We start from the raw sequence: 24,234 nt of genomic DNA, 5'->3' as shown, positions 1-24,234 counted from the left end.
AGAGAGATTCTGAGCTGTACCTGCAAGGGTCCCTCTCTCTGGCACTGTGGCCCACGTCCAGGGCAGGTGGCCCAGGGCAGGCGATGATGCAGCGTCTGGCCATGGAGAGAGGGGAGCAAGGCCGACCCCCAGGTTTCCAGCTTGGGAGACCCTGGAGGTTCACAAAGAACCCCAGTCAGCCAGCCCTGACTGGTGGGCACTGGCCCACCCTCTCCATCCCCTGCACATGGGCCAGCAGCTCCCAGGCAGGAAGGTGTGGGCGGAGGGGAGCTGCAAAGGAGAAGTGGGGCTGGGGGCAGGTGTGGGTGAGCGTGGGTGTATGGTGATGTGGGGGTGGGGGCAGGTGCGGGTGAGCGTGGGTGTACAGTACAGCGATGGGGGACAGGACCCTGCAGGGGAGCCAGGGCAGTGAAGGCCTCTCTGTGGGGCAGAGAGGTGGGGACAAAGCCAGAAGACTGAGCCATAACCCTGCCACCCACACACAGGTCCATCCGTGTTGGTGCTGCTATTACCCATTAGTGAGGGCTGCAGAGGCCTGAGTACCAGGCAGCTTATTTAGCCCTTGTGCCGGCCATGTGGGCAGACTGAGGCTTGTGGGAACCCAGGAACAGGGAACCTGTCCCTGGAGAGGGTGGCCCAGTGAGGCCAGAGTCGGGAGAATTTACAGGAGTTAGGAGGAGGGGGTCCGCCTGCCCCAGGTCTGCATTTCACAGCAGAAGCACTGGCTGCTCTGACTCCCAGCAGAGACTCGAGGAGGCTGCTTTCAAGGCCAGAGAGAGTGGGAGGGCTGGAACCCACTGTCAGAGTTCCAGGGTCCCTCACCTTGGCCAGAGAGGGAGGCCAGCTGCTAAGAGCAGCAGACACAAATGAGACACCCACTCATGTGACACAAATGTTTGCTGGGTGCTCCCTATGTGCTGGGCCAGGTGCCGGGACAAAAGGCCTGCGGGATTCGTGTCTGTGTTGTGTGCAGGTGCCTGGCCTCACATGAACCTTTCCACTTGGGCCTCTGAAATGGGGTGGGGGTGGGGGGCTGCAGCAGGCCCTGTGTCGCTGCTTGGATGACAAAACAGTTAAGAAGAATTCACAATCAGACCAATGTGGGGAATGTTAGTTTACTCCTCAATGTATTCTTTTTTCCCCATGGCTTTTTTTTTTTTTTTGAGACAGAGTCTCTCTCTGTCGCCCAGGCTGGAGTGCAGTGGCGCGATCTCCGCTCACTGCAAGCTCCGCCTCCCAGGTTCACGCCATTTTCCTGCCTCAGCCTCCTGAGTAGCTGGGACTACAGGCACTCGCCACCATGCCTGGCTAATTTTTTGTATTTTTAGTAGAGACGGGGTTTCACCATGTTAGCCAGGATAGTCTCGATCTCCTGCCCTCGCCTCCCAAAGTGCTGGGATTACAGGCGTGAGCCACCGCGTCCCGCTTTTTTTTTTTTTTTTTTTTTGAGACGGAGTCTGACTCTCACCCAGGCTGGAGTGCAGTGGTGGCGTGATCTTAGCTCACTGCAGCCTCTGCCTCCTGGGTTCAAACCATTCTCCTGCTTCAGCCTCCCGAGTAGCTGGGACTATAGGCACGGGCTGCCATGCCTGGCTAATTTTTTTGTATTTTTAGTAGAAATGGGGTTTCACCATGCTAGCCAGGCTGGTCTTGAACTCCTGACCTCAAGTGATCCACCCACCTTGGCCAACACACCTGGCCTAATTTCTTTTCTTTTTTTTTTTTTTGAGACGGAGTTTCACTCTTGTTGCCCAGGCTAGAATATAGTGGTGTGATCTCAGCTCACTGCAACATCCAACTCCCAGGTTCAAGCGATTCTCCTGCCTCAGCCTCCTGAGTACGTGGGATTACAGGCACCTGCCACCAGGCCCGGCTAATTTTTTGTATTTTTAGTAGAGGCGGGGTTTCGCCATGTTGGGGAGGCTGGTCTCAAATTCCTGACCTCAGGTGATCTGCTGACTTTGGCCTCCCAAAGTGCTGGGATTACAGGCATGAGCCACCACTCCTGGCCTAATTTCTTTATTCAAGTCTTTTTTTTTCTTTTTTTTTGAGATGGAGTCTCACTCTGTTGCCCAGGCTGGAGTGCAATGGCGCGATCTTGGTTCAGTGCAACCTCCACCTCCTGGGTTCAAGCGATTCTCGTGCCTCAGCCACCCCAGTAGCTTGGACAACAAGTGCATGCCACCATGCCCCGCTAATTTTTGCATTTTAGTAGAGACGGGGCTTCACCGTGTTGGCCAGGCTGGTCTCAAACTCCTGGTCTCAAGCGACCTGCGCGCTTTGGCCTCCCAAAGTGTTGGGATTACATGCGTGAGCCACTGCGCCCGGCCACCATGCTCTACTTTTAATTCACTGAATACTCTTTTTAAAAAGATAATTTGGGCCTGGTGTGGTGGCTCATGCCTGTAATTCCAACACTTTGGGAGACCAAGGTGGGTGGATCACCAGAGGTCAGGAGTTTGAGACTAGCCTGGCCAACATGGTGAAACCCTGTCTCTACAAGAAATTAAAAAAAAAAAAAAAATTAGCCGGGTGTCGTAGCTGGCGCCTGTAATCCCAGCTACTTGGGAGGCTGAGGCAGGAAGAATTGTTTGAACCCAGAAGGCGGAGGTTATAGTGAGCTGCACTCCAGCCTGGCTGACAGAGCGAGACCCCATCTCAGAAAAAAATAATAATAATAAATAAAATAACAAGATAGTTTGGGGTCTTCAGAGAGAAGGGGGTTTCTGTCAATTTTTGTGCCCCCAATTCTCCTGAAGACACCCTCACAAAAGGTCTGATGCAGGTACTATTAGGGCATTTTCCAGATGAGAAAACAGAGGCTTTGAGGGGCAAGGGCCCTCTCAAGATGAGCCAGCAGGTGGGAGGGGCCTGCAGGGGGTCTGCGTCCACCTGACTGTGAAGTGTGGCCTGGGCGCTGCATGCTTTGGGGACGGGGTTGGGGAAAGTGAGGGCACTCTGGGGATGGGACAAGCACAGTGTCATGGGGAGCGGTCCTTGGGGACAGAGAGGCCCAGTCCCCCAGATCTGGATGTGAAACTGCTCTGGGGCCTGGGATGCACTCTGTACTTCAAAATCAGTTTTCATTGTAATTATGCAGTAGTACCTGAACACGTGCTCAGGAAAAACCTGCAAAGAATACAGAAGTCTATGAGTGACAAAGGGCGTTTCCCCACAGTCCCCAGAGGGAGCCTCTGTTTTCCCTTGGGAGCCTTTCTTCACTGCCTGGTTCTGTGCCTTTGCCCCCTTGTGTAGGTGTATACAGAAACAGCTTTTCCGGTGTTCCAGGAATGGGGTCAGCGGTAGAGATGGCTCTGCTGGCTGGGTTGGGCCTGCAGGGCTTTGAGTCAGCTCTCTTGGCTCCATTTTGTCTCATGACACCGCCAGGACCACCCCTTGTGGTTATTTCCTTTCCCTTCTTCTGTATTGAAAAGCCCCCACAAACAAGTACAATGCTACAAAGTACCTCTTGCTGGGGCCAGGGGAAAGGATGCAGTGTTGTGGGCCTCGGTTCATTGGGAGAGGGGCAGAGTGGCCAGGGAATCAGTACAAAGTCCTGGTGAGGCCAGAGCAGTGTGACCCAGAGGCAGAGGCCTGTGAGTCCCCTGAACCCGTTCCTCCCTGAACCCACGCCGGCGGGGGGGCAGGTCATGCCCTTCCATGAAGCAGTTACAAATCCTTGCCTGGGTCTTCAGGGGCTGGAGCTGCCTGTCCTCCAGCCCCCACACTCCATGCACACATGCACACACACACGCGCTCCTGCAATCCACAGGGTCTGGCCAGGGCACCCCAGCCACTCTCAGCATGGCCCCGGACAGAGGACATGGGCCCTCCATGTGAGACTAGAGAGCAGACCACAGCCCTTTAGCTACAGGGAGCAAAGCCCCCACCTCTCGGGCGCCAGGTGTGTGAAGTAGAGGGAGGCTGTAAGGCCAGGGTAGGCAAGGGGGAGAGGCACAGGGGGCCCCCAGGGCCGACCTCCCTGGCCTTATTCAGGGTACCACACAGGAAGGCCCTTGTGAACGCACAGGCTGACCCCTGCGCAGATGCCTCCCCGTCACTCGCCACTCACTCACTTAGTACCTACCAGGCACCAGGAGCTGTTTTGGGTTCTGAGGAAATAGCAGGGAAGCAGAGAGGAAACCCAAATGGGACACAACATAGTGGATGGGGAGGTAAGGAGTGCTGGGGAGAAAAAGTCAGGACAGGGTGCTCGAGGGTTATGGGTGCAATTTCAAACAGGGGAGTCAGAGAAGGCCTGGTGGATGGTGACCTCGGAACAGAGGACAGGGTGGAGCGATCCCCAAGTATGTTTGGGGGAAGCAGACAAGGCCCAGTGACCAGGAAAAGGGCTGTGCGCAAAGCATGTCCCTACCCGGCCGTCTCCCCCCTCAGCCCTGTGTGGGGCTGGCGCGACTTTACAAGGAGGGAAAGCAGGCTAGAGAGTAAAGGGGCCCGCCAGGCAGCCCCTGAGCCTGCCACATTACACACATCAGTGGGGTCCTCTTCCTGTGTGCGGACAGCGGCAGGGAGAGGGGGTGGGGGTGAGGCCCAGGGGTCTGTGTCCTCACAGGGAGGCTGGCCAAGCATACTGGAGGAGGGCTGGGGGACCCCTTGGGCCTGGCCAGCTCGCAGGGGCCCCAAGTTCGGCTGGCATCCCCTTTGATGGAAGAGGGCAGTCCAGGGAAGGCTGCCTCCTGTGCAGGTCTGGGGCTCTGGGAAGTACCCACCCACTCTCCCCAGGGAGCTGCCCTCAGCAGCCTCCGGTCCACAGCACCATACTCAGGTGGGGCCCACAGACTTAGGGTACAGGGCCTGGCAGCCCACCCCACTGTCTCCCTCAGCCCCCAAGTGTGAGACATTCTTTCACAGAGACTCTCTGCCTGTGTCCTGGCCCCAGGGTACACTGGAGGGAAGGGGCTAAGCCAACAGAACCTTCCAGAAAACGTCCCTTTGTGCTCGAGCCCTGCCAGCAGGCCTGGCCCAGCACCCCTGGTGTGTGTGGGTTGGGGGCAACTGTAACAGGGCCTTGTCTCAAGAACCCCACGGCTCTCCTCACCCACCAGCCTGCCAGCCCACACCAAGCCACTGTCTGTGGAGGGTGGAAGGGCTGGCATGGAGTCAGGCTCTTCAGTTTTTCTCTGAGCCTCACAAGACCTGAAAAGGGGGGCAGGCAGTGGGGCTTGGAGAGGGAAGTGGGCTGTCCCAAGTCACACTGCAGATCGGCCACAGACCCCAAGTCGGTGGGACTCGGAGGCTGCGCCTGTTCCCACTGCACCACTTCCCCTCTGCACCTGGGCTGCTCCTGCTTCTGCTCACAGGGGGTGCAGGAGACACGGGGCCCAGGCTGCAGAGCCCCTCCTTGCTAGGAAAGTCCTGCCTCCTTGCAGGGATGGGAAACACCATCAGATTGAGGCCAGGACACTCGGGCCTGGACCACTGGCCATGGAGAATGTGAACTCCCTGGGGTCCCAAGGACTGCTCACAGCCAGGTGGACTGAGGGGGACAAATGAGTGTGTGACCCCGAGTAAGCTCTACTCCTCTAAGAGTGGGGCCCAAACACCGCCTTCCTTCCAGCTTATAAGCGCATGGACGGGGCAGCTTCCAGGCCCAGCTGACGAGGCACTGCCTCCAGCAGCCTCAGCCCCCCATTCCCAGCCTGTAGGCCTAGGGGGTTCCTGCCTGCCTTCAACAACGTGCTCCAATGACCACGTCATGACCATGGCCAGCCTGAGACATTTGACATTTGTTTAAAGCTTTATGTTCAAAATAATGGGCTTGAGGCCAGGAATTTAGACCAGCCTGGGCAGCATAGCAAGACCCCATCTCTAAATAAATACATAAAATAGTGGCTTCTTCATTGCCAGTCCACAACTAGCTAGGAAGAAAGGCATCAGTTAGCCTGGCGCCATGCTACAGCTGAGGAACTGAGGCTTGCCGAGGGTGAGTGACCTGCCTGAGGTCACGCCATCAAGCAAGCAGCCAAGCCCAGCCTCTCCCATCTCCCTCCACCTCACCTCAGTACCAAGCACCAATTCCGGCACACACTGATCTTCCATTACTTCCCTCAGCCAAACTGTCTCCTGGACAATGTCACTGGGTCTCCAGATGGCACGAAGCAACCCCACTCTCTGGCCACCCATCCCCCGCCTTCCAGGGACAGCAGGTCTGAGGGCACCTGCCTGCCATTTAAGTGTGGCTCAGCTCTGCTGTGAGGTAGGGGCAGGCCAGCCCCCAACTCTAGAGGGGAGGCCTCCTGGTTCCAGGGCCCCTGCCAAGCTCGGCTGGGAGCTGGCGGCAGTGACAGCACTGTGTTCCCCAGTGCTTGGAAGGTTCCCAGACTCTTGGCTGGAGAATGCGATGCCACTTCTCTTGTTAAATGGTACCAGGTGGCAAGGAAAATGTGGCACAGGGACCTGAGAGAGGTGCCCCATGCGGGCCTGTGGGGGAAGGCCTCTCCTCCTGGTCGCCAGCAAAAAGTGACATCCCAGAAGAGCAGGCAGGCTGCATCCACACCGCCTTCCTCCCCTGCTTGGACCCCCATTCCATCAGCCCCCGCAAAGACCTACTCTACCCTCCAGTTACCCTGCAAAGACACCCTTTCTAGCTAAGGACAGAAGGGCCAAAGACAAGGTCACTCTCTGGGAAGGCTGGCCTTCTGGGCTCTGCTGCTACTGCCCATCCCTTTAGGGACCAAGGTGAAGGTTCACCTCCAGCCTCTTTCTTCTGCCCTGGAGCCACCCCTCCTCCAGCAGAGGCTGGCTTCCCCGACCAAGTGCCCGAGGGGCTTCTTGCTGCTGGCGAAGGCCTGCTCAGGCCCAGTGCCTGCATCACTCTGCTCCCACGCTAAGGGCCTCTGTCCTTGGGCCTATCCTGCCACCCCCTGCCCTCTTGCGATGGTGTTCTAATGGTCCCATCCTGAGGCAGGAACCATGGCTTGCAGACTGCTGCTTTCTGGGGCACACGGGCTGTCTCCACCTTCTGTATTCCAGCTCAGGGCCTGCCCAGTGGAGATGCCCAAATCTTTTTTTTTTTTTTTTTGAGATGGTCTCTCTGTCACCCAGCCTGGAGTGCAGTGGTGCAATCTCAGCTCACTGCAACCTCTGCCTCCTGGGTTCAAGTGATTCTCCTGCCTCAGCCTCCCAAGTAGCTGGGATTACAGGCGCATGGCACCATGCTCGGCTAATTTTGTATTTTTAGTAAAGGCGGGGTTTCACCGTGTTACTCAGGCTGGTCTCGAACTCCTGACCTCAAGTGATCTGCCCACCTTGGCCTCCCAAAGTGCTGGGATTACAGGTGTGAGCCACCACGCCTGGCCTCCAAACCTTTCTTAAAGGATTAGGCAGGCACACAGAAAAACCGGAGAAGCAGAGCAGTGGGGCTGGCTCTGCTGCCAGTTAGCTGTGTGACTGTGACACACCTCCCATGACAACGGTCTGTTTCATGAACTGTGAATTGGGGAAACATCATCTACCTCACAGGTCTGCTGTGTGAGAAGAGCTCTGTGAAGCATGACGTGCCCTGTAAATGTTGGGGGACATGTAGGGCCTCGACCGGAATCTACGTGGCTGAAGTCCTCAGCAGAGCCCAAGGGACTGCCAGGAAGTCAGCCAGGTGTCTACAAACCCTTACTGAGCACTAGGGGTGGAGCCTGAGCTAAGTTCCAGAAGGAACCTACAGAAAGGGGCAGATAGGGCCGCATCCCCCTGACATCTACAAGGGGTTAGAAGGTGGCCCACCCCTCAGTGAAGGGCATGGGCCCAGCTGCGATGCTGACATCAAAGCAGAGAGGCCTTAGGCCAGCCGCAGTGACTCACACCTATAATCCCAGCATTTTGGGAGGCCGAGGCTGGCGGATCACGTGAGGTCAGGAGTTTAAGACCAGCCTGGCCAACATGGCAAAACCCCATCTCTACTAAAAATACAAAAACCAGCTGGGCGTGGTGGTGCGCACCTGTAATCCCAGCACTTTCGAAGGCTGAGGCAGGCAGATCACCTGAGGTCAGGAGTTTAAGACCAGCCTGGCCAACATGGTGAAACCTGTCTCTACTAAAAATACAAAAATTAGCTGGGCATGGTGGCGTGCACCTGTAATCCCAGCTGCTCGGGAGGCTGAGGCAGGAGAATCACGTGAACCAGGGAGCAGAGGCCGCAGTGAGTTGAGAGCATGCCACTGCACTCCAGCCTGGGGGACAGAGCGAGACTCCACACCCCACCAACCAAAAAAAAAAAAAACCCAGAGGCCCCGAGGTACTGGTGCGGTGCTGCCCAGGGCTTCAACTGGGGTCCATCCTGAGGCCTGAGGCTGGTGGGCATGCCCTGGCACGTGCAGGGTGAATGTGGGAGGGCACTGTCATGTTCCAAGGGAGTCAGGACCTGGCTCTCTTCCTGAAGTTTCTCCCTCCAGACACCCCCTTCACCCACAAGCTCCCATGTGACAAGCCCGCTCTGTGCAGTGGCAGGAGCCTTGACCCGGCTACGGGATTTCTAGAGTCCAGTTCTGATGCCTCTACAATCCATCTACAATCTCCAATGAGACCCAAGGGAGAAGGAAAGCAACTGGCACTGCACAATCTCTCGCCATCAACCCCAAAACGAGACCTCTAGCCAGCTTCTCTCACTTCTTGCAAACTTCTGACAGTGGTGTAATTCCTAATTTGCACCAGTTTTTGAACTCTGCTGTGTGATTTTTTTTGGAGATAGAGTCTTGCTCTGTTGCCCGGGCTGAAGTGCAGTGGTGCGACCTCAGCTCACTGCAACCTCTGCCTCCTGGGTTCAAGCAATTTTCCTGCCTCAGCCTCCCGAGTAGCTGAGACTATAGGCGCAGGCTGCCATGCCCGGCTAATTTTTTGTATTTCAGTGGAGACGGGGTTTCACCGTGTTGCCCAGGCTAGCCACAAACTCCTGAGCTCAGGCAATCCGCCCGCCTTGGCTTTCCATGTGATTTCAAATAGTTACTGTTCACTGAGTGCCTACTTAGCAAGGTGCAAGGCATTAACACATGTTATGAACACAGCAACTTACACATAGGCATGGGGGGGGTCACACAGTCCCAGGCATGTCCCCCATCATCTCATTCAATCCTCCCAACATGACAAGGTGAGCAGAACCTCATCTCCATTCACATCTGAGAAAACAAACTCCAAAAGGCAACAACCAGGTTCTATAATAGCAGGGCCAGGATGTGGAGTCTGACTGGTGTCCTGAGTCCAAGCTCCCCTTACCCCGCCCCACTTTTTTTTTGAGACAGTCTCCCTCTGTCGCCCAGGCTGGAGTGCAGTGGCGCGATCTCAGCTTACTGCAAGCTCCGCCTCCCAGGTTCATGCTGTTCTCCTGCGTCAGCCTTCCAAGTAGCTAGGACTACAGATGTCCGACACTATGCCCGGCTAATTTTTTTGTATTTTTAGTAGAGACGGAGTTTCACTGTTAGCCAAGATGGTCTCGATCTCCTGACCTCGTGATCTGCCCGCCTCGGCCTCCCAAAGTGCTGGGATTATAGGCCGGAACCACAGCGCCCAGCCCTTTTTTTTTTTTTTTTTTTTGAGACGGAGTCTCGCTTTGTTCCCCAGGCTGGAGTGCAGTGGCGTAATCTCGGTTCAACACCACCTCCGCCTCCCAGGTTCAAGTGATTCTCCTGCTTTAGCCTCCCGAGTAGCTGAGACTACAGGCCCACATCACCATGCCTGGCTAGTTTTTGTATTTTTAGTAGAGATGGTTTCACTATGTTGGCCAGGCTGGTCTCGCTTTTTTTTTTTTTTGAGGCGGAGTCTCACTCTGTTGCCCAGGCTGGAGTGCAGTGGTGCAATCTCAGCTCACTGCAACCTCCGCCTCCCGGGTTCAAGTGATTCTGCTGCCTCAGTCTCCTGAGTAGCTGGGACTACAGGTGCCCACCACCACATCTGGCTAATTTTTGTATTTTTGTAGAGACAGGGATACACCATGTTGGCCAGGATGGTCTCGAATTCCTGACTTCAAGTGATCCACCCACCTCGGCCTCCCAAAGTGCTGGGATTACAGGCGTGAGCCTCTGCACCTGGCCCACCCTGCCCTACTCTTAATTGTTCTGAGTCAGTTTCCTCATCTACAAAGTCAAAGTGGTGAATGAGACCAGTGATTTTTAAACTTTTTTTAGCCACAGACCTTTTGTTCAAAGGAAACCTTAAATGGAGATGTAACACGCCAGCTGCTTAAAGACATGAGGCTCTGCAAAAGTGAGTGTGGGAGTGGGAGGGGGCTACAGTCTCACTCGCTGGGCCCCCTTGCTGCTTCTGCCCAGCTCTCCCTGCTGCAGCACAGGCACTGCAGGGAACCTTCCCACCCACTGGGGACTGAGCCTGGGCTTGTCAAGCCCTGACTGGACATCCTCAACAGAGAATGTTTATGGAGTCAGCACGAAGCCATGAGGAGGGGCAGCCCAGGGGCCAGCCGCCCTCACAGGTCCTCCAGGGAGGGGCCCTCAGAGCTTCTCAGCAGGGACAGCAGGTTCAGAGCTGAGACACCGGGCACGTGGCCAGCGCAGATCTGCAGCACGCGCACCAGGCGCTGCGCCATGGTGGCCCGAAAACCTTCCACCTGCGGGGAGAGCAGAGAACAGCAGTGAGACAGAATGCAGCGGCTGGCCCTGCTCCCTTACCCAGAGCAGCTGCAGGGGCTGCCAGAGCAGGGCTGGGGGCGGAGACTCGGGGGAAGCTCAGGTCACCACTGCCCATCATAGCCACGCCCTCATTCGTGCCACACCTCAGAGTAGCTTCCAACTGCCTCAGCTTGCCCAATCCTTCAAACAACCTCCGGAGACATCCAGAGCCTGACCTCCTGCTCAAGAGGAAATGAAGGCTTCACAAGGGTGGCTAGGTCGAACAAACTGTCTAGGGTCACCCAGCTAGTGACTCCAGAGCTGAGCTCTGAACCAGGGCTACTTCCAACCAATGCCCGGGCAGCTCGGACCCCAGAGGCTCAAGACCAGGCAGCAGAAGATACTCACAGGGATAGGAAGGAGGGAGGAACAGCGGATGGCCCTCACCACAGATAAGAAGGTGTCATCAAAAAGGAATGGGTCCAGGGGAGCTGTGGGGCCAGAGAGGGACAAGACTGCTCCAGGCCTGGGCACAGATGCTCTAGACACGTCCGCTGGAAGAACACGATGCTGCCCAGTGTCTTCCCCTGGCCGACATGTGGCCTCAAAAACATCTCACCTTCTGTTTCCTCTCTAGCTGGGGGCAGGTTGGGGTATCACCACCTACCCAAAGTGGAACACTAGAGACCAGGGCAGCCTCAACTTCCCTGCTCTTACTCCCACCACTCGCCACCATGACCTCCTTTGTATGAGACCCAGTGGCAGCTTCTCAGCCCTCATCGCACTGGCGCTATTGACAGAGTCCAACACAGCTGTTTACTCCCTCCTTGAAACGCTTTTTCTGCCTGGCTCCCAGGCCCCCACACTCACCCAGGGTTCCACTCCCACACAGGCGGCTCCCTCGCCTTTGCCCAATATCTATATGCTGGGGCTCCAGAGCTCGGTCCCTGAATCTCTTCTCCCACACTCAGTCCCCCAGTGACTTCATCCAGTTCTGTGGCTTTAAAACCACTTAGTTGCTAATAACACCCAAATTACACCTCAGGTCTTCCCTCTGAACGTCACTCATGTATGCAGCTGTTTACTGGCTTTCTCCACCTAGGTGGCTAATAAACCCCTTAATCTTTGCATGCCAAAAGCAGAGTCCCTGAAGCCCCCCAAAACCTGCTCCTCCTGCAGGCTTCCCTATCTCAGCCAAAGACAACTCCATCCTTCCGGTCAGCTGGCAAAACCTTCAGAGTCGGGGAGGACTCTTCTTTCTCTCATGCCTCACATGTTGGCCACAGAACGGTTGGCCGACTCCATCCTGGAAACAGCCGGTCACAGACCATCCCACCATCCTCTTCCCTGGCCAGCACTGAGTCCACGCTTAACTCCCCTAGAAAGAGCCTCCAGGCTGGGCGCGGTGGCTCACGCCTATAATCCCAGCACTTTGGGAGGCAGAGGCGGGCGGATCACGAGGTCAGGAGTTTGAGACCAGCCTGGCCAATACGGTGAAACCCTGTCTCTACTAAAAATACAAAAATTAGCCGGGCATGGTGGCAGGCGCCTGTAATCCCACCTACTTGAGAGGCTGAGACAGAAGAATTGCTTGAACCCTGGAAGCGGAGGTTGCAGTGAGCCGAGATTGTGCCATTGCACTCCAGCCTGGGCAAAACAGCGAGACTCTGTCTCAAAAAAAAAAAAAAAGAAAGATCCTCCAGACCTGTCTCTCTATTTCTGCCCTAGTTTCCCTTCAGTCCACTCTCCTCCCAGCAGCCAGAGGGGGCCATTTAAAACCCAAGTCAGGCCACATCCCTCCCTGGCCCCGAGCTCTCCAGCAGCTCCCCACCAGGCTCCACTGATCCAGCCCCACTATTCCTGATTTCTACACCCCAACCCGCCCTTTGCTATTGTGCTGCAGCCACCTAGGCCTCCCTGCCAGACCTTGAGCACACCAGGCAAGTCCCACACTCAGCCCATGCACTTGCTGTTCCTCCTGCCATGAGGCATCTCCATGGCCTGCCCGCCTACTTCCTTCAGGTCTTTATTTATTTTAAAAGTCCTGTTTGCAGGGGCGTTCCCTGGTTACCCTGCCTAACTCTTGCCTGTTTACCACCACCTGACACGCCATGCCTCCACTTTCCAGCACATCATTTACCCCATTTGTTTCCTTGACTAGAACAAAGCTGGGGCTTTTTTTGTTTTGTTTTGAGACAGAGTCTCGCTTTGTCACCCAGGCTGGAGCGCAGTGGCACCATCTTGGCTCACTACAATCTCTGCCTCCCAGGTTCAAGCGATTCTTGTGCCTCAGCCCCCTGAGTAGCTGGGATTACAGGTGCGTGCCACCATGCCCAGCTAATTTTTGTATTTTTAGTAAAGACTGGGTTTCACCATGTTGGCCAGGCTGGTCTCAAACTCCTGACCTCAGGTGATCCTCCCACCTCAGCCTCCCTGGGATTACAGGTGTGAGCCACCGTACCCAGCAGGAAGCTACGGTTTTTGACTGTTCTATGCTGTGTCCCTGGAGCCGAGAACAGTGGTTGGCACCACAGAAACTCAGGAAGTATTTTTTTAATAAATCCTCTAAGTTTGGTGGCCTTTGTTCCTGAAATCTATCTCTAGACTGCTGAGGCTCAGGTTCCACAACCTGCCTCCTGCAGCAGCCTCGACCCAGTCTCCTGCCTCTTGCCAGGCTTCCTCCAATCCACGTCACTCCAGAGACGTGACCCAAATGCCCAGGTCTGACCACAATCATGAGTTTGTTCGTAACATCCAGGAAGAAATGACCTAATTCTACCGCCAGGCTCCCAAAGCTCAGCAAATCGTTCTGCTGTTGCGTATGTTACATGTCTGCTTATTTCATGAGATTCTGAGAGGGCAGGGCCAATATCTGACTCATTTGTGTTCCCAGGGCCCAGCACAGAGCCCTGCCAGCAGACCTAGGCAATTATTTCACTGGGCCAATCACACACCTTCCTGTGCTTCCTCATCAATTAAACAGGGCTGGTAATTCCTGCCACGCAAAGGCCTCAAGATATATGGTGGGGCTCAAACTCAATTATGCAGAAGAGTGTTCTGAAGAGGACAACACCAGCATGAAGAGGGAGGCCAGTTCAAACCCTGGGTGCTCCATCTGAGGGATGCAGGCCTATGTCCTGAGCAGGCATTTCTGCAGCTCCTGCTGCGGCTGGAACCAGGCTGGGACCTCCTGCTTCCTGCCCAGGCCATGAGAGAACCCAGGACCTGGCCTGGCCCGCCACCTCATGGCCACAGACAGAATTACACCACTTGTCACAAGGTGAGTAGGCACCACTGTCCCCCACCAGCACCTGAACTATGGAGCAAAGATCGTGATTCCCCTTTAGAGATGCTTTGTGGCAGACAAAGTGACCTATTCAAAGTCACACGGTCAGCAGGCTAGGACAGGAGAACAGCTGGCTCTACCCCTCACTCACGAGCTGTCTGACCCTGAGCAAGTCACCTCTTCCCTCTGGGAGGAAAGCCTGGCAGGGGCAGGCACTTCAGGTGTGCCCAGGCCTCAGGGTCCCATCTGTGAGGTCAGAGTGCTGATCTGGTCAGGTGCTCAAAAAGTAGTCATCAAATAGGAAAACAAATGCGTGATAGAGTCAAGTGTGTATCGTGATCAATGCATCGACCAAGGGGCAGGCCTAATGGCTGCTGCCACATGAGGCAGTGATGAGACCTGCCCAATCCTAATGTGATATGAAAACATCCCCATTTCTACTGGCGACAGCCAAAGACTGCTATCCTCTGAATTCTGCCCTTAGACCGGAGGAGTGCCCTGACACCAGGATAAGGGACCCCGGTCTAGACAGTGGTGACGGATCGGTGGTGACAGATCATGTGCTGACTCGGTTCTCCCTGCATTTCATCACTTTGCTTTCGGTAACAGGCACAAGACCCAGAACAGAGCAGAAACACAACTCTTCAAAATGTATCTCAAAACCAATAAACAGGTTTCCAAAGGAATGGAGCAGGCCTGGCACATGGGTGTGGCAGTGCGGGCCCTGGGATCCCTCAGTAGACCCATCGAGGGGAGCACATCAACTCCTGCTGAGGCCTCTTTAGCAAAAAGTCATCAGGATTTATTCGGCATAAAAAGCGGCTAAAGGCCAGGCTCGGTGGCTCACGCCTGTAATCTCAGCACTTTGGGAGGCTAAAGTGGGAGGATCGCTTGAGGCCAGGAGTTCAAAACCAGTGTGGGGAACACAGCAAGACCTCATCGCTATAGTTAAAAAGTAAATAAACAGTGGCCGGGCGCAGTGGCTCATGCCTGTAATCCCAGCACTTTGGGAGGCTGAGGCGGGTGGATCACGAGGTCAGTAGATTGAGACCATCCTGGCTAACATACAAAAAATTAGCTGGGCATGGTGGCGGGCGCTGGTAGTCCCAGCTACTTGGGAGGCTGAGGCAGGAGAATGGCATCAACTCAGGAGGCGGAGCTTGCAGTGAGCCGAGATCGCGCCACTGCATTCCAGCCTGGGCAACAGAGTGAGACTTCCTCTCAAAAAAAAAAAAAAAAAAGTAAATAAATAAGTAAATACTTAGCTAGGTGCGGTGGTGCATGCTTGTAGTCCTAGTTACTCAGTAGGCTGAGGTGGGAGGTTCACTTGAGCCCAGGAGCTCGAGTCTGCAGTGAGCCATGATTACACCACTGCAATCCAGCCTGGGCAACAGAGCAAGACCTTATCTAAAACAACAACAACAAAAAGGCTACTTTCCTACCCCTCGTGGTTAGTTTCACCTTGTAAGAAACATCAACAGAATCCAGTTGGGGCAGAACACCCTACATATGCATCCAACCATCTACCCACCTACCCAACAAACATCCCTACTGCCTGATGGGTACTCTGGCTTGGGGTGGGACTAGACAAGATCTGAAATCCAGAGAGTTAAGGGCAAATCAAGCAGTCTGACTCCCAGGGGACACAAGGATGCACCAGTTAATGAGACGGACATACGCCTGGCCTCACAATCACTTACACCCCAGCAGGAGACTGGACTCACAAATACATACACGTAAGACTTAGTTATAACTAAGTATGCAGAAACTCAGCAAAAGGAAAAGCAGGGCAGCACGTGCTAGAGCCTGGCATATAAGATGCACTCCAGATGAAAGCACATCACCCCTGCTTCACACCTGTGTACCCCAAGGCTCAGGGTGACCTGCCCAGGTCACAGCCGGTAAGCAGAAATGCCAGGACTCAAACCAGGATCCTGTGTCTACCTCCCCTTCAGGAGCTGCCTCGCTCGGATACTGAGTCCTTCGATAAGCATTCCCGATGTGCCCACTGTGTGCTGACCACCCTTTCCCCGCACCCGAGTGTAGTGTTGGTCTCTGTGATCAGCATGCTCACCTCCAGGTCACAGTAGAGCAGGGGGCTTTGATAGGTGTGGGCCAGCTTCACCACGGTGTGCCGGTGAATGCTGCAGTGGCTCTCCCGCCCAGCTGGAAAGAAGCCATGAGTGCTACAGCTGCAATCTCTACCTTCCTGGCTGGAATTCAGGAAGTGCTGGGCAGAGTCACTCACTTCCCCACTCTGGGGTTCAGTTTCTTTCTAGTCTTGAGGGCGACAGTCCTATTCTACTTTCTTTTTTTTTTTTTTTTGAGACGGAGTCTCGCTCTGTCGCCCAGGCTGGAGTGCAGTGGCGCAATCTCGGCTCACTGCAAGCTCCGCCTCCCGGGTTCAGGCCATTCTCCTGCCTCAGCCTCTCCGAGTAGCTGGGACTACAGGTGCCTGCCACCACGCCCAGCTATTTTTTTGTATTTTTAGTAGAGACAGGGTTTCACCGTGGTCTCGATCTCCTGACCTCGTGATCCACCCGCCTCGGCCTCCCAAAGTGCTGGGATTACAAGCGTGAGCCACCGCGCCCGGCCTCTACTTTCTTTTCTAGGTAGTCAAGAATACCAAATTAGACAATGAAGATAATAATAGCTCCTACCCCACTGAGTCACTCTAGAGTCAGTGAGTTGACATCTAGAAATTACTTGGCCTGCATTTGCTCACCAATGCTTCTTGAGAATTATCTGTGCCAGGCACTCTGCTCAAGGAGCTAACAGTTCAGCTGGGAAGGCAGACAGGTCAGACACCTCAGGCATGCTGGAGTGACACTGGGGCTGAGTTTTGAGGTATTTGTAGGGGTTAGCAAGACAAAGAAGAGGAAACATATTTGACAGAAGCCTAGAGTAAACAAAAAGAGGACAGGCCGGCTGGGGGCCGGGTGCGGTGGCTCACGCCTGTAATCCCAGCACTATCCCAGGCAGGCAGATACCTGAGATCAGGAGTTCAAGACCAGCCTAGCCAACATGGTGAAACCCCCATCTCTACTAAAATACAAAAAGTAGCTGGGCATGATGGTGGGTGACTGTAATCTCAGCTACTCGGGAGGCTGAGATGGGAGAATTGCTTGAACCCGGGAGACGGTGGTTGCAGTGAGCTGAGATCATGCCACAGCACTCCAGCCTGGGAGGCTGAGCGAGACTCCGTCTCAAAAAAAAAAGGACGGGCCCTGCAGCAGGACTTACCTAGGTGTAAACCTTGGCTCTACCACTTTTTATCAAGGGGCCTTGGGCAACTTAACCTCATGACTCTAAAACGGAGGTAATAATACCTACCTCAAACAAACATTAATATGAAAACAAAGCGATTACTGTGCCAGCCTCACAGTGACAGCTCAAAAGATGTTAGCCATTATTATTTTCACTGTTAATATTACAAAGTCTCAGGAACAGCAGGACTTTTTCAGAGAACGATAAGCTGACCCAGAGAAGGAGAGTAACCGGAGATGAGACTAGCCCAGAAGGCAGAGGCCAAACTGCAAAGTGCTCTGTGTCTTTAGAGTTTGGATTTTACTGAAAGCCACAGGCAACCACTAGGCAACTCCAAGCAACGGCAGAGTTATCTGCTCAGGTTCACTCTTAGGCTGACAACAGGCCAGATTCCAAAGTATGTGTATATGTGTTCTTTCGGTTTTTAAATTTAAAGTTCAGGGGTACATATGCAGATTTGTTATGTAGGTAAACTTGTGTCATGGGGTTTGTTGTACAGATTATTGTCACCCAGGTATTAAGCCTAGTACCCATTAGTTATTTTTCCTGATCTTCTCCTTCTTCCTGCCCTCCACCCTCCGATAGGCCCCAGTATGTGTAAAACACATGCTGTTTCCATTACCCAGGGTGCCTCAGCAGGAAGTCTACCGCCGCCCCAGCTTTCCCTTGGCTGGGGGTGGGCAGTAACAGGCGAGGGACGTACTTACCACCTGTGGCGAGGAAACACGCCTTCCCCAAGAAGAAGCTGGCATCCACATGGCGCAGGGACTCCTCCGTGTTCTGGAGGCTGGGGTGGCCAGGCCAGGGTGAGAAAACAAACCAGAGAACAAAACTTTACAATGGAGAAAGCAGAAGTCCTTGCTTCTCTGATCCTAGAGGCCAGCAAATGACAAGAGGGTGACTTTCTCTGGAGAAATACTTTGTCCTTTAATTTTTTTTTTTTTTTTTGAGATGGATTTCACTTTGTCGCCCAGGCTGGAACGCAGTAGCACGATCTTGGCTCACTGCAACCTCCGCCTCCTGGGTTCAAGTGATTATCCTGCCTCAGCCTCCTGAGGAGCTGGGATTACAGGTGCATGTCACCATGCCCAGCTCATTTTTGTATTTTTAGTAGAGACAGGATTTTGCCATGTTGGCCAGGCTGGTCTCAAACTCCTGACCTCAAGTGATCCACTGGCGTCGACCTCCCAAAGTGGCATGAGCCACCACGTCCCATGACGTCCTTTAATGTTTTTAAAAAATAATTTCAACTTTTATTTTAGATTCAGGGGGTACATGTACAGGTTTATTACATGGGTATATCATGTGATGCTGAGGCTTGGCGTACAACTGATACCATCACCCAGGTACTGAGCATAGGACCTAATAGTTTTTCAATCGTTGCCCCCTCCCTCCTTCCCCGCTCTAGTAGTCCCCAGTGTCTATTGCTGCCATCTTTATGTCCATGAGGACCCCATGTTTAGCCCCCACTTACAAGTGAGAACATGTAGTACTTGATTTTCTGCTCCTGTGTTAAAATTCACTTAGCATAATGGCCTCCAGCTACATATCCAGGTTGCTGCAAAGGCCATGCTTTAATTCTTTATTATGGGTGTACTTTAATTTTTTTTTTTGAGACAGTCTTGCTCTGTTGCCCAGGCTGGAGTGCAGTGGCCCAATCTTGGCTCACTGCAACCTCTGCCTCCTGGGTTCAAGCAATTCTCCTGCCTCAGCCTCCCGAGTAGCTGGGACTACAGGTACACGCCACCATGCCCGGCTAATGTTTTGTATTTTAGTAGAGACGGGGTTTCACCATGTTGCCCAGGCTGGTCTCGGGCAATCTGCCTGCCTTGGCCTCCCGAAGTGCTGGGATTACAGGTGTGAGCCACTGTGCCCGGACGTTGTGTATTTTAAACATTGTGCACTGACCACTGGCTCCTCTCTCCTCACCTTACAGATTGACCTCAGCCAGCCTCTCCCATCCTCACCACTTCCCATCACAAGTTAGGTCACTGTCTCAGCACAGTCCTGAGTCAGGCCTGCCTGAGCCCTGACTGCCCCTTCCTCTGGCTCTCACCTGTATTTGCTGTGAAGATTAACCACAAACACGATCAGGTCAATTCGGGGTCGATTCACACTGGAGGGCAAAGGGAGGCACTTTGCCAAGTGGCTGAAAAACAGGAAATTGGAGGACTCAAGATATCCGTACCCCCCTAACAGCGACAGTTTAAATGCTGCCCTTCATGGGGAAAGAGGCCGTCAAGGGCTCCCCACCTCATCCTAGCCACCCAAGGCTCTTGTGGCCACGACTCATTGGGCCAACACAGAGGCAGGACAGGTCCGGTTCTATTCAGATTACTCCTGTCTGATTCCCTCTGCCAGAAAGGGGCTGTTTAGTCACCACCTTGGCAAGGGGGGGGGGTTGGGATATAAGACGGCATGGGACTAGCCAGCTACGCTGCATGCTGGGAGAAGGACCAGCCTCAGAGAAGGGGGGCGCTGGGCTTCGGAGTTTAGCAGCTAGGACTGAACCCCTCTGGAGTGAGAGACACGTGGGCCCAGGCCACAGCGGCGGCTACTTACACCTTCAGCTCGGAGGCGCAGTCCTCCTTGAGCATCGAGTCCGCCAGCTGCTGCAGAAGAGCATCCTCCGTGCCCACCAGCTGCGCAGGAAGAGAGGGCGGACAGTCGAGCCCTAGGCACAGCACCCCTTCGACCCACTCTCGGGGGGATCGGGACACCGCCAGCAGGCGGCTCGGAGGACATTTCCCGAGAAATGGACCCCGCGAGGCGGCACGGGCTGGGGGCCTGAGGTTTGGACCCGCTGCAGGCCTGTGGGCATCGCACTCTCTACTACCCGACCCTCGCTCCGACCGCCGGCCTCTCCAGGAGGCCAGAACCCCAGACGCGGGAAAACCAATTCCAGGCGCGGGAACTCGCCAATCAGAAGCTGGAAAGGGTCCGCCGAGCACCTATTGGTGGGTGCGACCCTCAACCTCAGAGAGCGGCTACTCCGATTGGCTCAGAGCATGGCTCTCCGCCTATTCCCCGCCCCCGCCACGGTAGCGCGCGCTGGCTTGGCGCCTCAGGGAGCTCAGTTGATCTAGTGGCTGAAGCGCCGCCCAGGAGGAAAAGCCGGCGTGGGAAGCGGGGCCGCCTGCACCTACCAAGATGGTGGCCGTGTTCAGGCAGGGCAGCTTGTCCAGCGGCCTCAACACCGACATCACAGCCGCAAGACCAACCGCTGCTCCTGCGGTGCGCGCCGATCTTTCAAACCGCCCGGAGTCCAGCCCCTAGAGCGCGGCCTGGGGGCACGTGCCTCCTTATAGGCGGGGCTTCGCGGGGCCGGACGGGGCCTCTTAAAGGAACCGAAGCTTTATCTCCTTTTCTGAGGGGCGTTCCAGCGCCACCCGTGGAACACGTGGTGGACAGGCCTTTGGTTCCACGCTCCACAGTAAGCAGGTTTTTAGTGATTCCTTTGCTCACTTTCGTTCATTCATGCTCATACACAGTACTTTTTTTTTTTTTTTTTTGAGACAGAGTCTCACTTTGTGGCCCAGGCTGGAGTGCAATGCGCGCAATCGCGGCTCACTGCAACCTCTGCCTCCCGAGTTTAAGCGATTCTCCTGCCTTAGCCTCCCGAGGAGCTGGGACTACGGGCGTGCGTCACCACGCCCGACTTATTTTTTTATTTTTAGTAGAGACGAGGTTTCTCCAAGTTGCCCAGGCTGGTCTCAAACTCCTGGCCTCGAGTGATCCCGCCTCGGCCTCCCAAAGTGAGTGCTGAGATTACAGACGTGAGCCACCGTGCCTGGCTTTTTTTTTTTTTTAGAGTGTCACTTTGTTGCCCAGGCTGGACTATAGTGACATGATCATAGCTCACTACAGCTTCAAACTTCTGGGCTCAAGTAATCTTCCTGGCTTAGCCTCCTGAGTAGCTGGAACTACAGGCAAGTGCCACCATGGGGATCTGGCCATGTTGCCCAGGGGGGTCGTAAACTCCTGGCTTCAAGCAGTCCTCCTGCTTCAGCCTCCTGAGTAGCTGGGACTACCGGTGCATACCAGCAGGCCCTGCCAATTGACTGCTTTTATTTATTTATTTTTTTTGAGACGGAGTCTTGCTCTGTTGCCCAGGCTGGAGTGCAGTGGTGCTATCTTGGCTCACTGCAAGCTCCACCTCCCGGGTTCACGCCATTCTCCTGCCTTAGCCTCCCGAGTAGCTAGGACTACAGGCGCCTGCCACCATGCCCGGCTAATTTTTTTGTATTTTTAGTAGAGACGGGGTTTCACCGTGTTAGCCAGGATGGTCTGGATCTCCTGACCTCGTGATCCGCCCACCTCGGCCTCCCAAAGTGCTGGGATTACAGGCGTGAGCCACCGCGCCTGGCCTGATTGACTGCTTTTATAGTGAGTGGTAAGCATGCTGTTCTTTGTCCAATGGGAGGCTTTACCTCATCTTTCAAGGTTCCTTGCTGCAAACACAGCCTGGGTACAGAGCTGTCAGGGTCTTGCTTTCTTGGCATACCCAGCAAGAACATGCAGGGACGCTCAGGGCCCATAGCGAACTGGTTCTCCCAACAGTTATATAATAACTTGTTCACTGTCTCTACATCTAAAATGTAAGAAACAAGAGGTTAGAGACTTTGTCACTTTGTATGTCCAGCACTCTAAAAGTGCCTAGTGCATCGTAGTTAATAAATATTTGTTGAGTGAATGGATGGATTACATTCATCCATTCATTCTCAGCAGTCATTCATTCATCATTTCCTACGCCCAGACCCAATGCCCCACCCTGGGAAGACAGTTGAATCAGACATTATTGATTAACTTAGTGTGATTGGGGCAGGATAGACAATGATGACAGCGTGCTCATTGTTGTAATACCTGGGAGAGCAGAGACACTGTCTAGCCTAAATCCTTCTTACTGCAGACTAAACTATGTCTTGCTCAGAAAGATCAGGAAGTAAATGGCCCCATAGAGCCCCTGCCCTCAGCACGGATAGGGCTTTGATTCCTCATGGCATGGGGTGTGAAGAGGACCTCCTGAAAGTCAAGTAGTAGTAGGCACTATGACAAGAAAATAAAGCAAGCTGAACGCCATGGCTCACGCCTGTAACCCAGCACTTTGGGAGACTGAGGCAGGTGAATCACTTGAGGCCGGGAGTTTGAGGCCAGCCTAGGCAATACAGTGAGACCTCATATCTACAAAAAAATTTTTTTAAATTAGCTGAGCAGGGTGGGCACGGTGGTTCACACCTGTAATCCCAGCATTTTGGGAGGCCCAGGTGGGCAGATCACCTGACATCGGGAGTTCGAGACCAGCCTGACCAGCATGAGGAAACCCCGTCTGTACTACTAAAAACACAAAATTAACCAGGCGTGGTGGTGCATGCCAGTAATCCCAGCTACTCGGGAGGCTGTGGCAGGAGAATCGCTTGAACTTGGGAGGCAGAGGTTGTGGTGAGCTGAGATTGCACCATTGCCCTCCAGCCTGGGCAACAAGAGCGAAACTCCATCTCAAAAATAATAATAATAGGCCAGGTGCGATGGCTTGCACCTGAAATTCCAGCACTTTGGGAGGCTGAGGCAGGCAGATCACAAGGTCAGGAGATCAAGACCATCCTGGCCAACCTGGTGAAACCCCGTCTCTACTAAAAATACAAAAATTAGCCAGGCACGGTGGCTCACACCTGTAATCCCAGCACTTTGGGGGGCTGAGGCGGGCAGATCATGAGGTCAGGAGTTCAAGACCAGCCTGGCCAACATGGTGAAACCCCATCTCTACTAAACATACAAAAATTAGCTGGGCATGGTGGCGCGTGCCTGTAATCCCAGCTACTTGGGAGGCTGAGGCAGGAGAATCGCCTGAACCCAGGAGGCGGAGGTTGCAGTGAGCCAAGACTGCGCCACCGCACTCCAGCCTGGTGACAGAGCGAGGCTCCATCTCAAAAAAAAAAAATAATAATAATAATAAAATTGATTATAAATAAACAAGTAAAACTAGCTGAGCATGGTGGTGTGCACCTTTGGCTCCAGTTACTCAGGAGGCTGAGGCAGGAGAATCGCTTGAACCTGGGAGGCTGAGGTTGCAGTGAGCTGAGATCACACCACTGCACTCCAGCCTGGGCGACAGTGTGAGACTCCATCTCAAAAAAAAAAAAAAAAGATAAACTAAAGCTGACTGGGAGAAGAGATGGATGGGAGGAGGCTACTTTAGAGCAGAGAGGCCTCCCTAAGGTGACATTTGAGCAGATGCTTGAATTCAGTGAGAGAGGGGCCTGTTAAGCATGATGAAGATGAGGCCTCTGGCAGAAGGCAGTGCAAGTGGAAAGCCCCTGAGTGGGAAGCACTCCTAGCACTTTTGAGGCATATCAAGGAGGCCGGTGGCTGTGGCAGATGGAGTAAGAAGAACAGGGGAGGAGGTGAGGCCACGGAGGTGATTGAGCTCCCGGAGACTGAGGCCCTTAGAGAGTGGTGGGCTGGGAAAAGACTTTGGACTCTGGTGGGGACTTTCCAGGAGGGGCCGGGCTGAGATCCGTTGGGTCAGCATGTGCTGAGTGCCTACCCTGGGGACTCTGGTCCCAGAGGGGCCAAACTGCTTCAGGGAGTTACCACTCGTAACAAGAAACAAGGCACTGCAGTGGGGGAGGCCATCGGGGAGCAGCCAGGAGCAGCAGGAACCCAGGGGAAGCTGCTCTGTGTGCCTGGAGAGCCTGCACTCCACTTCACCGGGGCGGTGATCATTGGCTGAGACGTGGGCAGTGGGACAGAAAGTAGTTGTGTTTAAGATCCATACATGATGAAGGGTAGGGATGGGGAGGAGGCCAGATAGAGGCCTGGAGGTTCTTATATCCTGAACACCCAAGCTGGCAGGGTCATCAGAGTCCTCTGGGCCAGCATTTTTCAAATCAGCTTCTGTGGAGCCCTGGGGAGATGACTTGGGGTCCTGTGAGAGATAGGGGGGATTCCAAGTGGGTGGGGTCCAGAACCCCCACCCCCACCCAACCATTGAACCGAAGCAACCTCAGCTTTATCTCTGTTATGTATTGAGCTTCCCATAAGCTTTTGTATGAATAAGGAATCAGTGGCTAAAACAATGCCCACAGGCCATGGATCACATACTTTACA

General features: G+C 54.2%; 1 protein-coding gene across 4 annotated transcripts; it reads right to left on the bottom strand.

The window, feature by feature from the left end:
• Positions 1–10,112: 10,112 nt before the first annotated feature.
• CENPM (centromere protein M) lies at positions 10,113–20,562 on the bottom strand. 4 transcript variants are annotated; one of them, XM_055253107.2, is made up of 6 exons: positions 20,274–20,562; positions 19,690–19,769; positions 19,184–19,276; positions 17,835–17,914; positions 15,935–16,026; positions 10,113–10,573 (listed from the first exon to the last, which is right to left on the bottom strand). In XM_055253107.2, exons 1-6 carry the CDS (start codon positions 20,328–20,330, stop codon positions 10,433–10,435), a joined length of 543 nt encoding a protein of 180 aa, XP_055109082.1. In that variant the 5' UTR covers positions 20,331–20,562; the 3' UTR covers positions 10,113–10,432. The 4 variants fall into 4 exon arrangements, with proteins under 4 accessions (XP_055109082.1, XP_063479104.1, XP_055109088.1 ...); XM_063623034.1 differs by having other exon boundaries at positions 10,113–11,065; positions 20,274–20,452; XM_055253110.2 differs by lacking the exon at positions 10,113–10,573 and adding an exon at positions 11,073–15,243 and having other exon boundaries at positions 20,274–20,452.
• Positions 20,563–24,234: the final 3,672 nt, after the last annotated feature.

The sequence above is a fragment of the Symphalangus syndactylus genome, chromosome 18 (assembly GCF_028878055.3).
Source record: "Symphalangus syndactylus isolate Jambi chromosome 18, NHGRI_mSymSyn1-v2.1_pri, whole genome shotgun sequence".
NCBI classification, from domain to species: Eukaryota; Metazoa; Chordata; class Mammalia; order Primates; family Hylobatidae; genus Symphalangus; species Symphalangus syndactylus.
The sequence above is the reverse complement of the archived record's forward strand: the minus strand, read 5'-3'. Positions and strand labels throughout refer to the sequence as shown.